The 24,076-nt window shown below is 44.0% G+C and overlaps 5 protein-coding genes and 1 pseudogene across 7 annotated transcripts; 2 read left to right on the forward strand and 4 right to left on the reverse strand.

Annotated features, from left to right (window-relative positions):
- Positions 1–2,941: 2,941 nt before the first annotated feature.
- Positions 2,942–5,187, reverse strand: LOC103995601 (protein RGF1 INDUCIBLE TRANSCRIPTION FACTOR 1-like). The gene is made up of 4 exons (XM_009416222.3): positions 4,827–5,187; positions 3,818–3,892; positions 3,588–3,728; positions 2,942–3,507 (listed from the first exon to the last, which is right to left on the reverse strand). Exons 1-4 carry the CDS (start codon positions 5,049–5,051, stop codon positions 3,181–3,183), a joined length of 768 nt encoding a protein of 255 aa, XP_009414497.2. The 5' UTR covers positions 5,052–5,187; the 3' UTR covers positions 2,942–3,180.
- Positions 5,188–6,781: 1,594 nt separating this feature from the next.
- LOC135620305 (extensin-like) lies at positions 6,782–8,044 on the reverse strand. The gene has a single exon (XM_065123170.1). It carries the CDS (start codon positions 8,042–8,044, stop codon positions 6,950–6,952), a length of 1,095 nt encoding a protein of 364 aa, XP_064979242.1. The 3' UTR covers positions 6,782–6,949.
- A 7,374-nt stretch (positions 8,045–15,418) lies between these two features.
- LOC135620306 (36.4 kDa proline-rich protein-like) lies at positions 15,419–16,253 on the reverse strand. Its single transcript, XM_065123171.1, has one exon. The coding sequence runs from the start codon at positions 16,194–16,196 to the stop codon at positions 15,600–15,602; it is 597 nt and encodes a 198-aa protein (XP_064979243.1). The 5' UTR covers positions 16,197–16,253; the 3' UTR covers positions 15,419–15,599.
- Positions 16,254–17,342: 1,089 nt separating this feature from the next.
- Positions 17,343–18,693, forward strand: LOC103995597 (major pollen allergen Ole e 10-like). The gene is made up of 3 exons (XM_009416219.3): positions 17,343–17,742; positions 17,842–18,357; positions 18,446–18,693. The coding sequence occupies exons 1-3, from the start codon at positions 17,667–17,669 to the stop codon at positions 18,475–18,477; spliced, it is 624 nt and encodes a 207-aa protein (XP_009414494.2). The 5' UTR covers positions 17,343–17,666; the 3' UTR covers positions 18,478–18,693.
- Positions 18,694–19,272: 579 nt separating this feature from the next.
- On the forward strand, positions 19,273–23,830 carry LOC135620308 (uncharacterized). 3 transcript variants are annotated; one of them, XM_065123176.1, is made up of 5 exons: positions 19,273–19,410; positions 20,141–20,174; positions 22,048–22,394; positions 22,888–23,094; positions 23,306–23,830. In XM_065123176.1, the coding sequence occupies exons 3-5, from the start codon at positions 22,137–22,139 to the stop codon at positions 23,612–23,614; spliced, it is 774 nt and encodes a 257-aa protein (XP_064979248.1). In that variant the 5' UTR covers positions 19,273–19,410; positions 20,141–20,174; positions 22,048–22,136; the 3' UTR covers positions 23,615–23,830. The 3 variants fall into 3 exon arrangements, with proteins under 3 accessions (XP_064979248.1, XP_064979247.1, XP_064979249.1); XM_065123175.1 differs by having other exon boundaries at positions 19,377–19,502; XM_065123177.1 differs by lacking the exon at positions 19,273–19,410 and adding an exon at positions 19,509–19,658.
- On the reverse strand, positions 20,319–20,485 carry LOC135621336 (U2 spliceosomal RNA; annotated as a pseudogene).
- Positions 23,831–24,076: the final 246 nt, after the last annotated feature.

The following is a 24,076-nucleotide window of genomic DNA, read 5'->3' on the forward strand; positions in this document are numbered from 1 at the left end:
ACCAGGATTGCCCCAACCCTATCAAAACCCTTTTCCTCTCCACTAGCCATTAAAGAGGTGATTTGATTTGAAGCAGAGTACAAGCGAGAGTGGGACTGTCACCGAGGACCGAGGGGGGGGGGGGTGGGTGAACCCACCACTTGCTGCTGCCTCCTCATGGCCGGATCATGCTAATGGAAAAAGGGGGGGGGGGGGGGGGGGGGGGGGGGGGCGGGGAGTGATGGAAGGATAGACTTGACATCCTTAACAGTGCCGGGTGACAGCCATGATCCTATGAGCCACCATGCTACCGAGGGACATGGCATGGCCATGGCGGTGCATGACATTACAACACATACTTTTTCTTGCAAGCTACAGTGCCACTCTCTACTGCATGACAACTGCTGCGCCGCCCCCACATCAATCGACCCCTATGTTCTCATTTTCTTTTTTGATGATTATATTCTTGGGGATGATTCTTTTTTATAGGATAAATTTGTCCTGTAATGTTTGATCACTCAGGTCCTATTCCTCAGGGATGGATTTAAGTGGAGAAAAAGAGTAGATATGAGGAGTTGGCATCTCATTCTTCTTCTTCTTCTTCTTCTTCTTCTTCTTCTTCTCACTTATTGTAGAGTGAAAAAGAGTTCGCTCTACAGAAAAATCTGTAACTTGTTGAGATGACAAGAATGATATGGATTTAAGTACACATCGGTCCCTTCAGAGATGTGTTGTGGTCTCCACACCTGAAGCAGTGGTGCCCAACACCCGATAAAAGTCATCTGAGTTCATTGAGTTCTTCACCATGGAGGACCACCAGCCACGAGTCCTTGAGATCTGAAGCCTCCTCCTGCCATCCTCTGAATCGAGTGGGAGGAAGACAGTCTTCTCTTCTGCATGGGTTTTGACCCATGCATTATCCACACTCTCGGGTGGTGTTAAATATCTTTGCTGATGCTGCTGCTGCTGCTGCTGCTGCTGGTGTTCAAGAACAGGGACTATTGGTCACAACTACTTGCACGGATGACAGATCAAGTGCGATCGGTGCCGATGAGTCCCAAGTGATGTGCATTTCAGCTGCAACTGCAAGATATGGTTGAATACAGAGGGATCTGTGAATGCTCATCTTGCTCTCGGTAATTATCTGCCGGAAAACTGCCTCAGGTGGGGTGTTTCTGTAGAAGAAACAGAGCAGCTGGAGGATGATGACTTTGGAGGCTTTCGGGCCTTGTCACTTTGTCACCATCTTGATTTCTGGCGAACACCATGGGAGCAGCGATAGATAGCACATGACTTGCAGCCGAAGCTTTGATCACTGGCCACGAAATGGTAGGCCAATGTTCGACCAACCTGCATCCACTACTTGCCCAGCAAAATAAAGGCAGGCAAAGCGATGGGGACGGTGGCTCCCTACATGTCTCTGCTCACTCCTCCCCATCAACACCTCCTGGCCGCTTCAAATAACAATCAAGTTTCAGCAGGTGGATGATGCGAGCATCAGTCGATGCTCAGTAGACCTGTTTATGGTGCAATGCTGTCGGCTAGAGAAGGTAGAAGATACTGTGAGGTAGCAGACTGTAAACTGCTGCTTCCTGTGAGGTCAATTTGATCTCCCTAACAACCATCGTCCTCGTGAAAGCTCAATAATAATCTCCTTCACAGACACAGCACGTGACCTAATCTCTCACCATTCGGATCTTATCTCTCCCTCCAAAGGTACGAATGCATTAGATTCCCCTGAGAGGAGAGAAGTGGGTGGGAGAACAAAAGATAAGCAGTAAAAGCCAGTCCCTCCGATCGATATTTATCTCACTTACTTGTCCTAGAATCTCAAACGACATGTCACTTTCCACTGCTAATTCACATCAACTCCTCGGTATCCAACGCCGGCATCACGGAGGAAGAAGAAGAAACAAGACTTGACTGCATCCTTTTCACATTCCTTTTGTTCCTTACAGTGCATGGGCAATTAATTGTTTAGCCATTGCAAGAATGCATTGGTCTGTGTTGTGGTACGTGAATCGGAATGGTGGAGTTTGAGAGGCGAGCCTGTTCAGCAATAGTTTAGCTCGGAGCATTGTCGTGTTGGTGGAGACTCCTTGGCGTTGCCTTCACCGACAGCTGCGGCTTCACTCGCCGTGTAGGGTTTCGGGACTGGGAATGTTGTTGTGTTTCGGTCAATTGGCCCCCCCAGTAAATGCCAGCGCCAACGGCTCTCTTCCCGGCGAAGAATTAATTGCTCCTCTCTCTCTCTCTCTCTCTCACCTCGTATAGGTAGACCTTCACGTGGCGCAATTATTTATGATGGGGAAGAACAGCAGGACAAGGGACAGAGCAATAGACTTTGATATACTCCTCCTGTCCTCATTCGTTTTTGTTGTGGAGTCGGATCTGCTTACTGTAATCATACTGCAGAGACGAATGCTGCCATATACGTTAATGGTGTTGGCTTGTTCAGATGAGTAGTATCATCCTCATCCCTCTTTTTGTGCTTCCAGGCTTTGCTCTACCTTTTCGACACACTGAGCTCATATGAGACCACTCCATTCTGGGGGCACCGATCAGGTACTGTTCTTGCACTACTTCTGTCCAAGATTTCTGCCGCCGAGCTGCAGAAGTTGAGATCTGAGCAACAGCTTCAATTTAAGTACAGAGGAGGAGGAGGAGGATTAATTAAGCAAGCCAAACATGGCCAATGCAACACCAGAGAACCCAAAGAACAAAAAGCTGGTCACGGTCAGGGAGATCGCATCCATCCAGGTGACATGGGAAAGCAGCAGCAGCAGCAGCATGCAATGGCTTCTCTGCCTGCAGAAGAAGCCCACAGTGGAGAACAGAGATCTCACAGCTATCCCCCACAAGAAACTAAAGCACGAAACCATCCACTGCATATAATATTTCCACTTATGCATAGCCCCAGCGATCGGTGGGTCAAAGACGAGGAGGAGCAGAGCAGCGTAGATAGAGACAAAGCACAGGCTCGACATATATATAATATATATGAAGGTAGCAGATATAGAAGTATGCATTCCCACCACATCAAACAAAATTGGCGAACACAGTGAGGCCTGAAACCTCATCCACACTCTGCTCACCTACTCAGCAATGGAAATGCTCAGGAGCTCCCTCCGCGGAGCAGCTACGGACACCAGAACTATAAGCAGCACAGATTAGGAAAGAGGTTGGTTGCGACGGCGAACATTAGGAGAGGGGAGATCGGTGGGGAGCTCCCTTCCTCCTGTTGCTCAGGGAGAGGACGATCTGAGGGAAGAAGCCGCCGCCCTTCTTCTTCTTCTTGGGCGCCTCGGAGCCGCCCCCCTGCTTCCCCGAGTTGCTCGAGGCCGAGCAGCCGTGGTACTGCACCGGGTCTTCCAGGATCGAGCTCGGGGTGGTCACCTGGCCGTCGTCGTCGATCAGATCGGAGCTGTCCATCCGCAGATTCTCGAAGGTGGAGAAGGCGAAGTCTGACTCGTTGAACCTGAACAGTATGCTCGACAGGTCCTCACCTTGTAGCAGAACATGATCCACCTGCATCACCATCCATTTCCTTTCCTTGTGATGCTTCCTACAGCTTAATCTAAGCAGGCAATTAGATGAACAGAGTCAACCTTGCAGGACAGGGAGCAGAAGTGGAAGGGCTCCTGAAGGATCCTGTCACAGGTCAGGCAGATGTTCCCAGAGCCCTTGAAGGGCCTTGATTGAGGTCTTGGCTTCAGGAAGACCACCTTGGCACTGTTAATGGTGTATGGCTGTCACCACAGAGAACCATGAAAGCAGAGAACAGTCTCAGAACACACCTCACATGCAATTGAAATCAAACCCGAAGCTTAGTAGATACCTGAACATAGGAACAGTCTATAAGCTTCTCAAGATCATCCAATCGAACCACATCGTTGTACACGTACCTCCTCACCTACGTTGTCACAGAAACATCAAAATCCATCACCGGGAAGACACCTATTGACAACTATGTCCTTCCCGAGACAGCACAGCATGAAGAAAGTGTGCCTGTACTAGAGGGCAAAATGGTGAACTTGTCATCCTGAGAAGGATGATTGATGAAACTTTGATGGTCTTCTTCTTCACCTTGGAGGAAGAGAAGCAGAGGCAATTCAGCAGCCACTGAATCGAGAGTAGACTAAGAGGGAAAAGAGATGAAGAGAAAGTAGAAAGATAGGTTGAGCATCAAAGACATCAGAGTTCAGCAAGGATAATTCATGGTGGGCAAGATGAGAACTGTTACTGAATTGAAGTAGAAAGATCAAAACTTTTAGCAAGGTTTCACAAGATCTTACAGTCCCAAAAAAAGTATATCACCCATGAGAGAGATGGATGATTTATATCAGGGACAGGGAATGTGTTCTAGTCTCAAACAATGTCTACAAAGGTGGTAATACATGCTTTGACCAGTTTCCTGAGCAGGACATTCAAGAGCTCTCAAACACTAAAGTGGAAAAGATGAGATAATTAACCTTATAAATCTATACCATAGGCAAAAAAGGGAAACAATTCAACAAAGCAAGATTTACCATGGTTGGTAAAAGAGCAAAAGTAAATCCTAGTCCAATTGGAGAATCCACCATGGCAATCAATACAACTATCATTAGTCCTCAGGGAATTCTTGGGAAAATTAGTATATGATTATTTAAGGAGATATAAATTCATGCAGTTGAAGAACATATAGCACTGAAACAAAGAGGAGTAATCTCCTCTGTTGTCACTGAAACTACTACTGCAACTGGTATTTGTAGTAAGAATGGGAAGGCACGAGGAAGAGTTAGGTTGGAAGAGGAGAGGGAGAAGGGAAGGGGGCAAGAAAGGGAAGAGGAGGAGGAGGGTGGGCAGACCTGGAGGAGGGGGTGGGAAGAGTGGGCTGGCGCGCAGTGGGTGCAGATGCTGGTGCAGCAGTCGAGGCAGAAGATGTTCTTCTCGTTCTTCTTCCGGCTCTCATGGGTCCCGCACCCCACGAAGAAGCTCTCCTCCACCAGCCGGCCCAGCCACCCGGGCAACCCTGTTGCTGCCGCCGCCGCCGCCATCGCGTTCCCCCCTCCTCCATATTCCCGTCTCCCCATCCTCCCTCTCCCTCTCTCCTGTCTTCTTTTCTGCTCCTCGAAACCAACACACACACACACACCCCACCTCTCTCTCTCTCTCTCTCTCTCTCTCTCTCTCTCTCTCTCTCTGTGTGTGGATGTCTTCAACCCTGTCCCTCTTTACCCTGTGAATTATATGACCATATAGGAGAACAGTGTCTTACTAGTTTCCTTCTGAGCCTAAGAGAGTGAAGGAGAAAAGGTGGTGGAAGTAGGGAGGGTTAACGAACCTCCTGCATCTATTTATAAGAGGTTGGCAGAAACAGGACAAGAGAGGCAAAGAGAGAGAGAGAGAGAGAGAGAGAGAGGGACAGGAGGAGGAAGAAGAAGAAACCAAGAAACAAAATATGCTGGAGAAATGAAGAGTATATATGTAAATGCAATCAATAACATTAGTATTCATTAACATTTAATTTTGCCTTAATCTTTGTAGAACTCGTGCGTCATATTTCTTCCTCAACAAAGAAGAAAAAGCAGAGAGGTCTCTGCTAAAAGGCCTTTGCATCACCAATGAGAATGATGAGGTCCTTTGACCACCCCAATCATACAATCCTCTACTGGTTTTGCATCCACAACCAGCCTTGGGTACAACTGTATCGAACTGGAGTTGCCGCATCAATCACTCCATGGCCTCAGGTTCTGAGCTTGTTGGATTGCAGTTTCCAGTGCACCCCTTTCCTTTGATCTGTGAACTGCTGTTCCACTTATAAGCACAGTGTCCAAAACAGGGGGGGGGTGGGATTTGGCTTTGTCTAGCAATTTGGAAAGGAAATGGTTGAGGCAAAAATTGTGAGAACTGATCAAACACCAAATTGAAGCCAGTGTACTGCTCTGGCAAAACCTGGGAGAAAAAGAAGCTCTAACGAATGAATTGGACCCATATCCATGTGATGAAGGCTTCTTTTTGGTCATAGTTTTCCTTTCTTTTCCTTTGTTCATGGTTGATCAGCATTAGTTGATCTGTGAAGAAGCATGCACCATGATTTTTTCCTTCACGACTCCTGTAGTTAGCAGCTTTAGGAAGATATTGTAGATCTAATTCATCATCATCATCATGCAGAAACAGCTCACTCCGCCTGAAAACATTCACAGCAGTAGGAAAAAGGGGTCAAAATCTCAAAGATGTATGCTTGAAACAAAGATGCAGACAATAAGGTGAATACAAGACTAATTCATGTTCATTAAAGTATCAAAAGTTCATAAATTGACATTTTAATTCCTACCAAGTTGTCTCCTCCTATCTTTCTTTGTTTGTCTACTGGCAGTCAGACTTCTCATGAACCCTAAATTCCATGAAGAAGAAGTCACGTCTGATGTGAAGTCCTACAGCATCATAATGGGCCTTAACACTGCCATGTCAGGCCCAATCCCAATCATCATATGGGCCCCCATTACACATGGCCACCTCGAGCGTGCCATCAATCAATAATATCACCAATAATAAAGATTATCTCCAAATCAAATCAAGAATATTAAAATAAAAAATTATCTTTTTTCTTTTTATTATTGTACTTGAGTTTTAAAAAAAACATATAAGAATATTATAAATAAATTAAGTTATTTCTCTTTTTTTTTTTGAAGGTGTGATTATTTTTACTGTAATATTTAAATTATTATCTTTCTATCATCTGTTTTTTTATTTTTTTTATTTTCAATAAAAATTATTATCACATCATCGTTTTTTAGTGTATCACTGCACGTAACGTTCGTTGAAGACAAATAAGAAGACTTGACTTTTATTGGAGTAGGACAGCGGGGCCATCATATTGCTTTCAATGACAGAGGGGAACGTACGACCGTCAAATACAGCACCCAAAAACCATGCAGGCACAAACATGAAGACTAATTGGGTGAAGACACGATGACACAGTCTTTGATCACTCATCAGGACACTCGAAGTCGGATGGCACTTCCTTGCCGCAGTCCGCAAGAACCTCGAGTGCAGGGGAAAGAAGGATCTGTATGTTCAAGGCCTGGGCCTTGATGGTGGCGCACAGACACAGGGCGGCGTCGAGGTCGGAGAGCCCCTCCAGCACCGGGCAGCACTGGTAACTCACGCCCTCGCCGATGATGATGTGCACCAGCCCCCCGAGTAGGTCCACGCACGAGTCGAGCTTAGCGGTGTCGATGGGGCAAGTCGGAGCCGTCGGTGATGGAGGGTATGGAGTCGGGGTTGGTGGCGACGGCGTTACGTATGCTGGTGGTGGAGGGCTTGGAGCTGTGTACGTTGGTGGTGGTGGTGGTGAAGGGCTTGGAGTTGTATACGTTGGTGGCGGCGGAGGTGAAGGCTTCGGTAGTGGTGGTGGAGGGCTAGGAGTGGTGTACGTTGGTGGTGGCGGAGGGGAAGGCTTTGGTAGCGGTGGCAGGATTGGCGGTGGAGGGCTAGGAGTGGTGTACGTTGGCGGTGGTGGAGGGGAAGGCTTTGGTAGCGGTGGCAGGATTGGTGGTGGAGGGCTAGGAGTGGTGTACGTTGGCGGTGGCGGAGGGGAAGGCTTTGGTAGCGGTGGCAGGATTGGTGGCGGAGGGCTAGGAGTGGTGTACGTTGGTGGTGGTGGAGGGGAAGGCTTTGGTAGCGGTGGTAGGTTTGGTGGTGGAGGGCTAGGAGTGGTGTACGTTGGTGGTGGTGGAGGTGAAGGCTTTGGTAGCGGTGGCAGGATCGGTGGTGGAGGGCTAGGAGTGGTGTACGTTGGTGGTGGTGGTGCCGGTGTTGGAGGAGGGGGGCTCGGGGTGGTGTACGTAGGCGGCGGAGGGCTAGGCTTCAACCGGCTTGGAGGCGGTGGTGACGGGGTTGGAGTGTAAGCCGGTGGCGGTGGTGGTGGGGATGTGCAGTAGGAGCAGCCAGCGGCAAGTGAAGGAAGGACCAGTGTGGCGAGGTCTACGAACAGTAGCAAGGTAGCCACAGCACACTTCCCCATGGTCTCAGGGAAGAAGAAGAAGATGAGAGGCCTGTGATGCAGTGAGTTGAGGAGCATTGCATTCTGCAGGGTAATATATATTGAAAGAAGCATGCGACTTGCTCATGAATTTCCGTAGCTTATCGATGAGTTGGCAAATGCCCCACTTTGATCGATCAATCTTCACACTGTTTCCAATTCACAAACTGATTAAGCACATAATCTTAGTCATCCAACTCCAGTTTTCATCGTCTTTCTAGGCAAATTAACTGCAACAGGTTGCATTCATTGACCTCTTCATGAATTAACTTTGCCTCCTTGCTAGATTATGTCTATATCATTGTTGTTGGTGGAATGTTTGATGATTTCATAGAATGGATATAACACCTACTGCTGTCTGGCAGAGCTTGGAGCTCAGCTTGCCATGGAGGGCCAGTCTTTTGCAGTGCCTCATTTGGCTTATACAGAAACTGAGGCCGGTGGGAGCTCACTCCGTCCTTGAGTAGTAGAGAAAGTAAATCTCGATGACACCAAACCTCCGGTAATTGATACTTTCCTCTCTCTCTCTCTCTCTCTCTCTCAGCTTATCCTCATCAGTGCAATGGTTCAGCAGCCTCAAATGTTGGAAGTATTAGACCTAAAAGATAGGACATACATGAAGCTTAGTTCATTAAATCTTGTCATAATCTTCCATTGACATGGGTCAAAGAGAGAGAGAGAAAGAGAGAGAGTCAAAATTGGCCATTCGAAGTGTCTATTTCATGGAAACTAACGGGATATAAACAGGAATAACCTTTGTATAGGAACAAATACTAGAAGACCAAAATACGCAGCGGAATAAAATGGAAACACAATCAAACAGAACACCAAGATATACGTGGAAAACCCCTTCAATGTGAAGGGTAAAAACCACGGGGCAAACTAGAGATAATCCACTATGAGAATAATGAATATACAAATCTCAATCTCTTGCCCAAAACCCAAGCAACAACCACAAGAGAATAACTGGGATACAAGGATCACGTTACTGCCCACAATATCTAAAACCTCCCAAGTAATCACAGCAAGAGCCTACTGTAGATTTGATCTAACCTGAGATGAGAACACTGCTAGATGATTGTGAACAGTCTCTCTGCGTTGTCCTTGTCTTCTTCCCTTTCTTTCTCTTCCTCTTCTGCCTTGTTCTCCTTCTTCTCTTTGGAATCTCGTCGCTATAAAGATCTGCCTCGTTGCTACCTTTTTATAGCTTTAATCTGCCTCTAAAACGCAGCCACCACACCCCCCTAATCTTAATTAGGGTTAGGTTAAGAGGGGGTGTGAGCTGTGGGCTGATAAAGCTCACATGGGCTGAATATGGGCCATCAGCCCAACAACCTCCCCCTTCAGCCCATAAGGGAGGCTGTCCCATGACTCCTCAATGTGAAGCCATACCGACCAACTGTCGGCATATCTCCTGTCTTTCTTTTGTTAAGGTCTTCGTCAACATGTCTGCTCCGTTGTCATCTGTATGAATTTTCTGAAGCTGCAACTGCTTCTCTTCAAATACATTTCGAATCCAGTGGTATCTGACATCTATATGCTTTGACTTGGAATGAAACATTGGGTTCTTACACAAATGGATGGCACTCTGGCTGTCACAATGCACCACATAATTTTCCTGTTTCAGCCCCAATTCTTATAAGAATTCTTTCATCCATAACATTTCTTTGCATACCTCTGTAGCAGCAATATATTCTGCTTCTGTGGTGGAGAGAGCAATACACCTTTGTAACCTGGATTGCCATGACACAGCTCCCCCTGCAAAAGTAAGTACATAACCTGAAGTAGACTTCCTCGTATCTATATCTCTTGCCATATCTGCATCTATGTAACCTGTTAACGCAGGTGGTCCACCTCCAAAGCTTAAACAAACCTTAGAGCTCCCTCTGAGATATCTAAAAATCCACTTCACTGCTGCCCAGTGCTCTTTGCCTGGATTTGCAAGAAATCTGCTAGTAACACCCACTGCATATGCGATGTCCGGCCTCGTACATACCATTGCATACATTAAACTTCCAACTGCTGAAGCATAAGGAACCTTTTGCATTTTCTCCTTCTCCTCATCACTTGACGGACTCTGTTTTGAGCACAACTTGAAGTGACCTGCAAGAGGAGAACCAACTGGCTTAGCATTGCTCATACTAAATCTTTCCAATACCTTCTCGATGTATTTCTCCTGTGACAACCAAATCTTCTTGTTTTTCCTGTCACGAGAAATCTGCATGCCTAGTATTTGCTTTGCTGGCCCCATGTCCTTCATTGCAAAAGACTCACTCAGTTCCTTCTTCAACCTGTCAATTTTAGACATATCTTTTCCAAGAATAAGTATGTCATCAACATAAAGTAAGAGAATAATAAAATTCTCACCAAACCATTTGATGTACACACAATGATCTGAAGCCGTTCTTTTGTATCCATTTTCTGTCATAAATGAATCAAACTTTCTGTACCATTGTCTTGGAGCTTGCTTTAGCCCATACAAGCTCTTCTTCAACTTGCAGACAAAATTATCTTTACCTTTGACTTTGAAGCCTTCTGATTGCTCCATATAAATTTCCTCCTCCAAATCACCATGAAGGAAAGTTGTCTTCACATCTAACTGCTCAACCTCCAAGTCCTGGCTAGCAGCAATACCAAGAGCAACACGAATAGAAGACATTTTAACAACAGGAGAAAATATCTCTTCAAAGTCAATACCTTTCTTTTGACCAAAGCCTTTCACAACCAATCTAGCTTTGTACTTTGGTTGAGAACAATATTCTTGAGTCTTCAACCTAAAAACCTACTTGTTCTTCAAGGCCTTCATTCCATTTGGTAGCAGCACCAAATCATAAGTGTGGTTCTTCTGAAGAGCATCCATCTCTTCCTGCATAGCAACTAACCACTTCTCTTTCTGCTCACTCTCAACTGCTTCCTGGTAACTCTCTGGTTCACCTGCATCAGTAAGCATCACATACTCATCTGTAGAGTATCTTCTGGAAGGTTGACGTTGTCTAGAAGATCTTCTCAATTGAGGTTCTGCGGGAACTTGCTCTCCTACTTCTTCTTGCTCAACATGTCCTGCAGGTAAATCAATATCAGGCTCTACACTATTTTCCTGCACATCTCCCCCATCACCCTGATATACTGGAGGAATAACTGGGTCACAATCTGCTAATCCTTCTACAGAAGTCTTGGCTGGTGCCTTCTTCTTCAAATCCTCAAAGGTTTGATCCTCAAAGAAGACCACATCTCTACTCCTGAACACCTTCTGCTTTTCTGGATCCCAAAGCCTGTAACCAAACTGATCATGTGAGTAACCAAGAAAAATACATTCTTTAGACTTACCATCTAGCTTGGACCTCTCATTATCTGGAACATGTGCAAATGCACGACAACCAAACACTCTCAAATGCCTGTAGGAAACATCTTTCCCTGACCATACATGCTCTGCAACATCACCATCTAGGGCTGTACATGGTGATAAATTGATCACATCAACTGCAGTCCTCAAAGCCTCATCCCAAAACCTTTTGGGTAGCTTGGCCTGTGAAAGCATACATCTGATCTTTTCCATGATGGTGCGGTTCATCCTCTCTGCAATTGCATTATGCTGAGGTGTACCAGGAACTGTCATCTCATGTTGGATCCCATGCGACCTACAATAGTCATTAAACAATCCCATATACTCACCACCATTATCTGATCTTATGTATTTCAATTTCCTTTCTGTCTCCCTTTCAACCCTGGCATGAAACTCTTTGAAGACATTAATAACCTGATCTTTGGTCTTCAAAGCATAAGCCCAAACTTTTCTGGAAAAATCATCTATAAAAGTGACAAAATAAAGTGCACCACTTATACCAAGAACATCAACAGATCCACCAGGAGTTTTTGTCCTCAAAGGACCACATACATCTGTATAAACACGGTCTAAGGCATGCATTTTTCTAGACAAAGCAGCACTAGCAAATGAAACTCTATGTTGTTTACCAGCCAAACAATCAATACAAGGGTTCAGATGTATACCTCTGAGATCTGGTAATACCTCTCTATTGGAAAGAGCTTGCAGCCCCTTCTCGCTCATGTGTCCCAATCGCCTATGCCATAACTCCATACTGAAGTCTTTCTCTGTAGCATTTAACTGCTCACCATAAGCTTTAGCCTGCGACCTGTACAAAGTATGACATTTCTTTCCATTAGCTATAACAAGAGAACCCTTACTGAGCTTCCATTGCCCTCTGTGAAATCTGCTTTCATACTCTTCATCATCTAGTCTTCCAACTGAAATTAAATTTAGCCTCAAGTCAACCACATGCCTCACATCCTTAAGTACCAACTTACAGCCAAGGTTGGTCTTTAAATGGATATCACCCATGCCAATGATGTCTGCTGTGCCATAGTTGCCCATCTTGACAACACCAAAGTTTCCAGACCTGTATGTAGCAAAAAACTCCCTCCGTGGTGTAGCATGATAAGAAGCACCTGTGTCAATCACCCACTCAAGATCCTGACACACACAAGAAAAAATATCATCAGAAGGAGACAAAATCAAATAATCACCACCCTGCACTATAGCTGTAGTATTATCCTTTGACTCTGTAAACTCCACTTCTTTTCCTTTTTTCTTGTTCTTCTTAGGTTGCTTACATTGATTCTTGTAATGTCCTTTCTCACCACAATTATAGCAAACAATATCTTTTCTTGATCTTGACTTGCTCCTACCCATACGTGAACTGCTTCTAGACTTTGACCTTCCTCTGTTCTCTGAGATAAGTGCTTGTGAATCATTCTGAGATGTTGCCGAACTCTTTCTTCTCAACTCCTCATTCAACAAACTGCTTGTTACTTGACTCATAGTGACAATACCATCTGGCGCAGAATTACTAAGGGAAACCACCAGTGTCTCCCAACTTTCTGGTAATGAACTGAGAAGTAACAATGCCTGCAACTCATCATCAAGAGACATTCTCATAGAGGATAACTGGTTAGTAATACTCTGCATTTCATTCAAATGCTCAGTAATAGAAGCACCCTCTCTATATTTTAGGTTCACAAGTTTTCTGATCAAAAAAGCTTTGTTGCCAGCTGTTTTTCTTTCATAGAGACTTTCCAATTTTTTCCAAAGAGAATATGCAGAAATTTCAGTAGAAACATGGTGAAATACACTATCATCAAGCCACTGTCTAATAAATCCAATTGTTTTTCGATCTAACCTCTTCCACTCATCATCTATCATAGTTGTAGGTTTTGCACTATCCCCTTGCAAAGGTCCATACAAATCTTTGCAATACAAGAGATCTTCCATTCTTGGTTTCCATATCATCCAATTATTTCCATTCAAACTAATCATGCGAGAAATATTACTGGCCTCCATGTTCAAATACAAAAATTAAATCACCAAAACCCCGCTCTGATACCAGTTAATGGGGATATAAACAGGAATAACCTTTGTATAGGAACAAATACTAGAAGACCAAAATACGCAGCGGAATAAAATGGAAACACAATCAAACAGAACACCAAGATATACGTGGAAAACCCCTTCAATGTGAAGGGTAAAAACCACGGGGCAAACTAGAGATAATCCACTATGAGAATAATGAATATACAAATCTCAATCTCTTGCCCAAAACTCAAGCAACAACCACAAGAGAATAACTGGGATACAAGGATCACGTTACTGCCCACAATATCTAAAACCTCCCAAGTAATCACAGCAAGAGCCTACTGTAGATTTGATCTAACCTGAGATGAGAACACTGCTAGATGATTGTGAACAGTCTCTCTGCGTTGTCCTTGTCTTCTTCCCTTTCTTTCTCTTCCTCTTCTGCCTTGTTCTCCTTCTTCTCTTTGGAATCTCGTCGCTATAAAGATCTGCCTCGTTGCTACCTTTTTATAGCTTTAATCTGCCTCTAAAACGCAGCCACCACACCCCCCTAATCTTAATTAGGGTTAGGTTAAGAGGGGGTGTGAGCTGTGGGCTGATAAAGCTCACATGGGCTGAATATGGGCCATCAGCCCAACAGAAACTTCGGTGCATAATATCTAGGCTAAAGCCATGCAATGATAGGCCTACATGTTTGTTGTTCTTTTAGTTTGAATGAAGGATCACAAGGAGTTAAAGAGTGATGAAAGGTTCACATCATTTCAGCCATTGGAATGTAGTGAGTGAGAGGGCTTTCACCTAACAAGTCTGTAGGTTTACTGGCAGCTGATCCGAAAGGAATTCAAGGGTGGTAGGCCATTAATTGGTACCAAGTTCCTCAGATACTTCGAAAAGATTGGTTCTCATCGTGAGACATGGAGTCTGTCCTCAAGGAAACCAACAAGAAGAAGAGAAATCAATGTGATTCATGACTCGATTGCAAGCTGTAATCAAAGAAAAAGAAATCTGCAACGGAGCCATCGTAGAACAATAATGAACATCAACAGAAGCTCCGTCGTACCTCATCTGCATCGCCTTGTTGACTATGGAGTCGGCCGAACTGTAGCAGAGAGCCAAATCCATCCATTCCACTGCAGAAAATGAGTAGATCATCTGCAGAATTTTGGTTGCATGATATCCAGTCTTTGCAAGTCTCATGAAACACCAAAGCCTCGAGAGTCTTTACAGTTTTGATATTTGGAGCAGTAATCAATGCTCCTTTAACCTTGTGTAAGTAAAATTAAAACTGAGAAAACTTCACCATCAGAATTGAAACCAAAATATCACTGATCAAATATAAATTATATGTTTTTGATGGTATAATACAATATTTCGAACGTCGGAAATTATACTCTTCTTCTAACTTTTCATAGGACCACTTATTAATCAAGAAGATAAGAAAATAAAAAAAATCTTCGATATAAAAAAATTAATTAAACTTGCCTCTTAATATTTTTTAACATAAAAAACTTTTTTTTTTATTTTTGTTGACCGATAATTTCAATCAAAATTTAATTAAAATTTTAATATATTATTCTAAATTAATTGAGCCACATAATCTCACTGCATCTCTATCTCTAGTGCAAGTAATATGAACATAAAAGCATAAGCCTCAGAACTTTGCCTGCAAAGACTTTAATTCTAGTGTGGGCACCATATAACGTAGTGATCTGATCCAATAAAAATAGATTCTGCAATGAATACTTTGTTTGAGAATTAGAGGAGTTATCATCCCAAGGAATCCATATTCTGCTCCATTCAGAACTGTCAGAACTCTGCAACAATTTTGTGCAGGCTTTCTACTTTCGTTTCTCCTTCCGACTTCGTACTCTAATCTGCTTCAGAGCCTCCGTTTAAGCTTCATCTCATATGCCACCACAAACTCAACTCCTCTGGCGACACAGAATTCTCTCTGTGGTTAGCTCAAAGATCCCTCACCATTAACTTCTTGATTGGTATCTTATGATACGATTACAAGATTCGAAACTTTGATTCTGTTCTTTCACTGATTTCATAGATATTTTATTCAAGTCCTGCGTAGGAGAATCACTTGAGAGTGCGGTAGAGAGTCTGACAGATATGTCGACTACGTTATGCTCACCAAAGAAAGGCAACGAATACAACATGGCGAAGACTGGTTTTGATGCAGAAAGCATCATCACAGGACACGACGATGAAAAGCTTTGATCAAGGATCAGGGCATTGGTAGTCCGACGGCACGTGCTTGCCGCAGTCCACCAGCACCTCAAGCGCGATGGGAAGAAGGATGCTTATGCCCAAGGCCTTGGCCTTGATGGTGGTGCAGAGACACAGCGCGGCGTCGAGGTCGGCGAGGCCTTCGAGCACCGGGCAGCACTGGTACGTCACGTCCCCGCCGATGATGACGTGCACGAGCCCGCCGAGCAGGTCCACGCACGCGTCGAGCTTCAGGGTGTCGATGGGGCACGTCGGAGCCTTGGGCGGAGGGGGGCATGGCACCGAGGTCGGCGGCGGAAGGCTCGGTGTCGGGTACGTTGGCGGCGGCGGAGAGCTTGGAGTCGGGTACGTCGGCGGTGGTGGCGGAGGGCTCGGTGATTTCTTAGGTGGCGGTGGCGGGGTCGGGGTTTTCTTTGGAGGCGGCGGCGGGCATGGTGTTGTGGCTGGTGGAGGTGGTGGTGGGGTTTTCTTAGGGGGAGGAGGAGGAGGAGGGGTTGGAGTTGGACAGTAGGGACAGGCAAGAGATGGAAGGATCGACGAAGCCAAGTAAACACACAGCACGAAGACAGCCACCGTCTCCTTCGCCATGGTTCGGAGGAGGCCGAGAGTCTGTCTGGTACCGCACTGAGGAGGTGTGTGTTAAGGTGGGTTTATATAGGGAGGTACAAGTCAATGTCATCTCGGCTTCTTCTTCTCCATCTTCCCTTGACTCGAGCTTCCGAGTCATGGATTCTTGTCCTCACTTCAACAAATCACATGGAAGGTCATCATCCACATGCTACTCGATTTAGTAGCTCATGCTGACTTCAGTGGTGCAGGTCGATCGATCGTCGTTTGTGCCGACACCGATCTTTCTGCAGCCTCATCGCTATCCGTTTTCTTCTTCTTTTGGCTCTTCCCTCAAGCAAAGCTCCTCCTCAGCAGCCTCAACAGGCACAGCTTTTCTGAGATCACACAAAACGCTCTGAAATGAAGATTGAGGATATAGCGGAGTTTGAAGCTGAAAATGATTTCAAGTGATAATGGTTGAATGGATCTCGAGATCTTTTTTTCTCTGAGGTGCAATAGGTTCTCTGGACTTATGCTAACTCGCATTGATTTCTGTCACTTCAGGCTTTGGAATGTAGTGAGGGGATCTGTGCCCAGTATTCAATCTTTAGCTGGACTCCATTAGCTCAATTCATGTACTTTGATCTGTATTCTGCTACAAGAAGGAAATCCTGCAATTGATGTTGACTTCAACAACACGGAAAGCATGATTCAGGGAGTAAATCATGCCACTTCTGAATGATGTTCCTGGTGGCACAGAACTAAGAAGATATGAAGCCAAATCATAGCTGGCCTATTAATAGTTTCAGATATTTTACGCAGGAATAGCTGACTCTGAGGAAGTTCTTCAGTTCATATGATCCATGTTCTTCCTGACTCGCCAGCTTGCTTATCTGTGTCTTCAAAGATCCACAAGCTGATCCTACTATCAAAGAAAAGATTCACAAGTTGCATTATAAATGATCAGGCATCATGGCACATCCACTTGCCAAACATTTAGTGATTATATGTTGTTCTGCATGAGCTAGAAACAGAGTTCATTGACAACAAACTTTGGATCAGCAATTGCCATCTATCTGCATGAGGAAGATGGGTTTGAAGAGCTTAACCTTAACCTGGCTGGTATAAAGAGAATTAAGTTTCATCTGAAATGCTACAACTTAGATTGAGACACAAGCAAAAGAAAAGAAACGCTGAGCTTTTCAGTTTCTCTCACACGAAGAAAGAACATATGCCAAAACTAAATGAGAAGAAAGGGATTCCAAAGGCAACCCCATGAGCATTACCAGTGTCCATCTTCTTTCTCATCATTATGTTTGTGGCAATTAATGATTAAAGAGAAATCAGAAGCCCCCCAAAAATGAAAGAAATAAAGGTATTTGTCTCACTTTAGATCAAATCTCCTGAACCTTGATCATCCATCTTTGCATGGCTGGCATCTGGAGCTGTTCCATCTCTCTTTATAAACAAGCAACGGAAGCAGGATGTTGAGGATCAAAGCCTGCACTGATGGAGCTAAGAAGGCTCAACCTGGGACTGCTCTCCCTTCTGCTCTACGTGACCTGCTGCTTCTGCGATCGATGTGGTAAGATTGATGTGCTGTAGACTTCTCCTCTTATTTCCTTGTGTTGCATGCAGCTGCAACTCCTCACAGCTTCTCCCTCTCTTCTTCCTTTCACTGCAGAGGCAAGAGGATCAGAGCAGTTGGACATGGCTTCTTCACATTCCGATCCCTCTTCACTCCCCTCATACTGTGTCTATCCTCCATTCACTCCGTCGCCACCTTCTACAACACCAATCCGATCACCGCCAGCACCACCACCGTCATCGATCTACAGTCCTCCACCGGTGGTCGTGCCCGGCCCGCCATTCTACGTGCCAGGCCCGCCACTGTTCCTGCCTCCGGTAGTCTACCCGCCGCCACGAGCGCCGCCGCCTCCGGGGGCAGGGGGAACGCTGCCGGGGCTGTGGTGCGTCGCGAAGCCGACGGTGCCGGACCCGATCATCCAGGAGGCCATGGACTACGCTTGCAACTCCGGCGCGGACTGCGACTCCATCCAGCCCGACGGGTTGTGCTTCCAGCCCGACACGCTGCTGGCTCACGCATCCTATGCCTTTAACAGCTACTGGCAGAGGACCAAGGTCGCCGGCGGCACGTGCGACTTCGGCGGCACCGCCATGCTGATCACCGTCGACCCAAGTGAGTCCATGACTGAACCGATCCTCTTTAAATCTCGTGTCGATGAAGATGTCAAGTCAGAGCTAATTGTGTGTCCATTGCGTTGCAGGCTACGATGGCTGTCATTTCAACTTGATGTGAAGCAAGACATCCGTGCATTCTCCATGGTTTTACCCCGTTAAGAGTAGAGCAGTTGTTGCAGGAAGGTCATCGGTGGACGCCATGTTTGCCGTGAAGTTTTGGCCGAGCATTCACAGAGATGAACTGTGGTCTTTCGAAGACAGATGTGATTAATGAGAGCGGCTGGTTGGACTGATGGTGGCTAATTTATGACATCATATTTGTTGTTTTAATTGCTTTTTTTTAGTTTCTAGACTATTGTCCACGAGCATTACGTTCAACTTAGACGCGACATAAGTAACGACAAGTGGACCTCCCTAGCGGATGTGCGCCACGCGATCCGGTCGTGTATTTAGCGGTAACGTGAAGCGAGAGTCGATCGGGAAGTTGCACGCGGCGAGCCGAGCTGAGTGGGCCGCACCGAACCGGACCGTGTTGTCCCACATGACGTCCGCCCCGTTCCAGAATGTATGTACGTGTCACGTGCCCATTGGCTTCATTAAACTGTCGGACTTCGGCCGGCACCAGTCCAATTCAACCACCCCAAAATCTTAATCACGAAACAATGGAACAAACGAACCATATCTTTACACGTGTAAGTCCTTCCCTTCATGATATATATATACATATATATATATATATACACATATATACATATATATACATATACATATATATACACGTATACATATACATATACATATACATATATACATATACATATATATACATATATATATATACACATATACATATATACATATATATATATGTGCGTCACAATAATCACGTTAATAGCTACTTAATCCTTGTCCGATATCTAAATCCAGAGAGAGAGAGAGAGAGGGAGGACAAAACAAGCGTCGGCTTCCGCTGGTATTTCGCAGCGGAAAGCTCAACAAAACCACATTGGTTTCGAAGAAGGAAACCGAACGATCACAGTAGTAATCCGCGGTAAGTCTCCGACTAATGGAGCTGCGTCGCCATTGGTTTCCGGGGGACCTCATTTTGCCTCTTGCTTCTTCATTGACCGCTTAAGCTCGCAGGTTTTGTCGCTTCTTTAAAGTTTCTCTCGGCTCGATTCCGTTTGAATTGGAGCAATTGGATGTTTTTGGATCTTATTTCTCTGTTCTCGTGGCGGTGGAGGGTTAAAGATTGGATTTTGGCTGCTGCTTTTTGGTTTCTGATTTCACGGCTGTGAGGTGTTCTTTTTTCTTCTTTGTTTTGTTATAATGTTGCCTTCATCTCATTTTTGGATCTGATTTCAGTATCTGTGGAGCTTCCATCACCTCTTGTTTCTTCTTTAACAGCTTCCTTTCACATTTTTCTCGTCTTAATCTTGAGCAAGTAGATATAATTTTGGATCTTGTTCTTCTGTTCTTGACCCACTGGACGGTTCAAGATTGGATCTTGGAGTTGAACTCGGCAGTTGATTTTGGGATTTTATCTGGCTTTCTGATTTCACTGCTGTGAGGTGTTATATTGTCTTTTTTTTTTCTTTGTATTGTCCCAACAAATATCGTGGCCTTCAGCTCATCAACCGGATCTGATTTCATTATCTTTGAAGTATCTATATGTTCTTAGATGGGCTACCCGTATGCCATTTATCTTTCTTATGTGATTCTGGATCGTGGCAAGGGAATCGTGTTCGATACCTCATGTGATTCTCCTTTTTCTTTTGCAGGATATATGGCCCGGCCTCGATTTGCTATGATATGGTATGCAATTTTTATGATCTGTATGTTGTTGTTATAGAGAACAAGAGATGAGGATTTAGGTGCACTGTAGCTGTTTCATATTGGAGAACCAGGGTTTTACTGCTTAAACTTAGGAGTCAAACCCATGACCAAAAATATGTCGATGATGTTTCAAACTCTCAACCATTTTAGTAAGTGGGATTGGTGCTATTGTGATGAGCCCTCCCTCACAATAAATTAATATAATATCATAGTGGATCAATGACCCACATATCAGATATTAAACTGAGAAGAATAGACACTTCAACTGTTAGTTGAATGTGCTAATTAGTTTAGCTAATAAAGACTTTGTAGATTATCACAAGGTTCTGGATTCGAATCTTGCCATCATAACTTACCCTTTGCAAAAAAAGAAGAAGGCTTTCTTAGTTTCTGATTTAGCTACTGTTTATTGGTACTAGAGTTTTGGATTTGGTCTCTGATAAGTCTTTCTGCGTAACCATGGAGCCACGATTCCTTTGCATGAAAAATATCTTGTGATCTTTTTCTTTTTATTTTTGTGGTAATATACGATCAATGGTATATTTTTGGTGTCATTGTTTGCATTTTTTCTTGATTTCCGGTTGGTAAGATACTACTTCGATTCACTTTTTTGTTTTTGGCTCCAAACGACAGTATGGAATATTTCTATAATTTGGATTTTATTCCATTGTATCTACTTCTGTTATGTGGTTATTTCATGTTATTAACTGAGTCTCAGAAGTGAAGTCTTGTCGTTGATTTCATTTCCTGCTTCTGTGTCTGTTTTGATCTGTTAACTGATAGTGAATCAGTATTTTTCTTCTGCATCATATAGATTTTTCTGATGTAATGAAGTTGACCACTGGAGTTGGTATTTCGATATAGTTTCGCATATCCTTTTGTAGATTCGTTTTGATTTAATTCCACCATATATCATCCATCTTATATGTTCATCTCCATCACTAATTTAAATATGATAATAATATCCATTTCTTTTGCAATATTTTAGGTTCATCCGGTGTGGTGGTAAAGTAATAGAAATAGATTTGCAACTTCGAGTTACAGCTTGTTATTAGATGATTACATATGTGATGCCACATATCTGTATATCAAGAAAAAGATGAGAAATGAAAAAAAAAAAAATAGTGATGGCCACCGACCACCGGGTGGTGTTTTGACTTTTGAGGCTACTTGTATGTTGGCTTGGCGGAGGAGGTGGAAGAAGAAGAAGAGCTATGGAGGAGGGCAGCACTGTGCTAGAGAAACAAACGCCCTAAACCAGTTAGTTTAGTTCAGTTTTGTAGGATTAACAATAGATTGACATGAAATAGTTCAAGAGAAAAGGGAATAAAGAAAAAGGTTGATATTGGGTTGAAGTACCATAATCCATATCATAGTGAATAATTTGTATAGTGTGATTCTTAATTTGAGCCTTTGTGAGATTGATACAAACAAAGTACAGAATGGCATATTTGCTGATAATTAAGTTACTACCCTGCAACCTCCAAGCAACCAAAGAATAAACAAGTAATTCCTATAACATGTTTTCTTATTGAACAAAAAGTTGGTGATACAGTGGTGTAAGCCTTATTATCCTCCTTTATGATACAGATTAGTTGTTCTCCAAATCGTGATCATCTTAGGAAAATGTTTTAAAACTCTATTTTATGATTCTTAGGGCAGCAACTTTAGTTATGTTCATTTTAAGGTTCAGCTCATTGCTGACAATATGCTTGGCTTTTGCTTCAAGCAACAAGAACTAACATATTGTTTTTGTATTTGCATCCTAGTTCTTCTAATAAATAAATATCAAATGTTGAATTGTAAACACATTTGTACTACACGTGACATGTTTAATCGGTTCTGTATGCAGAGACAATTTGGCACTATAATTGAAGTTGTAGGACTTCATTAAGTTACTTATGAAAAGAAGTGAGGTATCAAGTTGAAGAATCAGTAACCATGTCTATCTTGTCGAAGTTGCGTTGTATCACCGTGGACGTCACGGGTACTCTAATAGCTTACAAGGGAGAACTCGGGGATTACTACTGCATGGCAGCTAAAGCAGTAGGATTGCCTTGTCCGGATTACAAACGCATGCATGAAGGCTTCAAGGCTGCATACACAGATATGGTGAAAGAGTATCCATGCTTTGGACATGCAGCAAAAATGCCAAATATCGACTGGTGGAGAGCATGTGTGAAGGACTCCTTCATCAGGGTAAACAAATCACCTGGGTTTGATGGCAGACCGAGGTTTCCTACCATATTTATTATGAAATGTCGAAAAGAGTTTTGCTGTTAGCTTCTGTTGCATCTTTTACCCTTTAAACGTCAAGCATTAGTATATGATGGAAGATTAGGGACAAGCAAGTGACCGTTACTAGGCAACTATCCAATAGAAGATCCAAATTTTACGCCTCCAATGAGCTTTTCTATCTTAGCTCTAAAAATAGATGACCTTATGAACTGGCCATGTTACAACCTGTACACGATGACCAAAAGTGTTCATGAATAGGTAGACTTCTCCGAGTGACCGCTGATCATGAGCACCATCACCATTTTCCAAAGGATGAAAATATTCAGATTGAGATTAATTTGTGTGCTCAGCTGTTTAAATAGGCTGTTACATGTTTTCAAGTTAGACATTGCAGAACCTTTATAATTATAGGCTTACAGCTAATAGCTTGCTTTCTTATGTTGTTACCCTTCAGGCAGGCTATGAATATGATGCGGAGACATTTGAGAAGGTGTTCAGGCGCATATATTCGTCTTTCGGGTCTTCTGCGCCCTACATCGTATTTCCAGACTCTCAACCCTTCCTCAGATGGGCACGTCAGAAGGGCTTGATGGTTGGAATCGTCAGCAATGCGGAATACCGGTACCAAGATGTCATTCTTCCTGCCCTGGGAATCAATCAGGTGCTGACCGTGATTTCCTTGCATGCTCTCACAGTACATCCATTGTTTCCATGGTACCAACATTTGAATTAGCGTGTGATGGTTGCTACCAACTTTACATAGCTTAATGGTTCAAAAAGATCCATGTAGCCTAAAGGAAATAGTTAGGGCTTTACGACTTTGTTTATCATTGTTGTTGATGTTTGTTACCAATGAAGTTTGTGTTTCGCAGGGATCAGAATGGGACTTTGGCGTATTCTCAGGTGTAGAGGGCGTTGAAAAACCTGACCCAAGGATCTACGAGATCGCACTGGAGAAGGCAGGAAACATTGCAGCAGAAGAAGCAGTGCACATCGGGGACAGCATGCGCAAGGACTACCTCCCAGCCAGCAGTGTGGGCATGCAAGCCTTGATATTGGACAGGTTCAAGACATCGGATGCGGAGAACTGGAGAAAGTCTGGCGCCGTCGTGCTTCCTGATCTTGTTGCCACCCAGGAATGGCTCACCAAGGAAGAAAATGTCACGGCCATGCTTGCCTAGAACCATTTACCACCGAAGAAATAAAGGACGGTCATCTAGCAAAGAAGAACACTTTGTTTTTTTTTTTGTTTCTTTACCTGTTTTCATGTTTCTTCCTTTGGGACACGAATCATTTAATATGTTTCTTTCTTCTGTCGTAAGCTGGCTGATATGGTTTAATCCGCTGTCAGCAGCCGGTAATGACCCACTGCTTGAGAACTTATAGTTTATGTTTCATTTGGTTGTGAACACAGCACAACAGGTTGGAAATGCATGAGGTTGGTACTGCCCTGTGGACATGCATGATGGGTTGTCCTCAACAAGGAGGGTAGCTACAGACTCAATGGGTTGCTACTTCTTGTGTGATGTTGGTTCATATCAGCCTGTTTTGCCAAGTCTGACAGCATTTGCATTTGAGGTTCATAGATAGACCTGATTAAAAGGAGAAAGATGCAGTATCTGTGTTTCAGGGTTGTGATAATA

The sequence above is a fragment of the Musa acuminata genome, chromosome BXJ2-8 (assembly GCF_036884655.1).
Source record: "Musa acuminata AAA Group cultivar baxijiao chromosome BXJ2-8, Cavendish_Baxijiao_AAA, whole genome shotgun sequence".
NCBI classification, from domain to species: domain Eukaryota; kingdom Viridiplantae; phylum Streptophyta; class Magnoliopsida; order Zingiberales; family Musaceae; genus Musa; species Musa acuminata.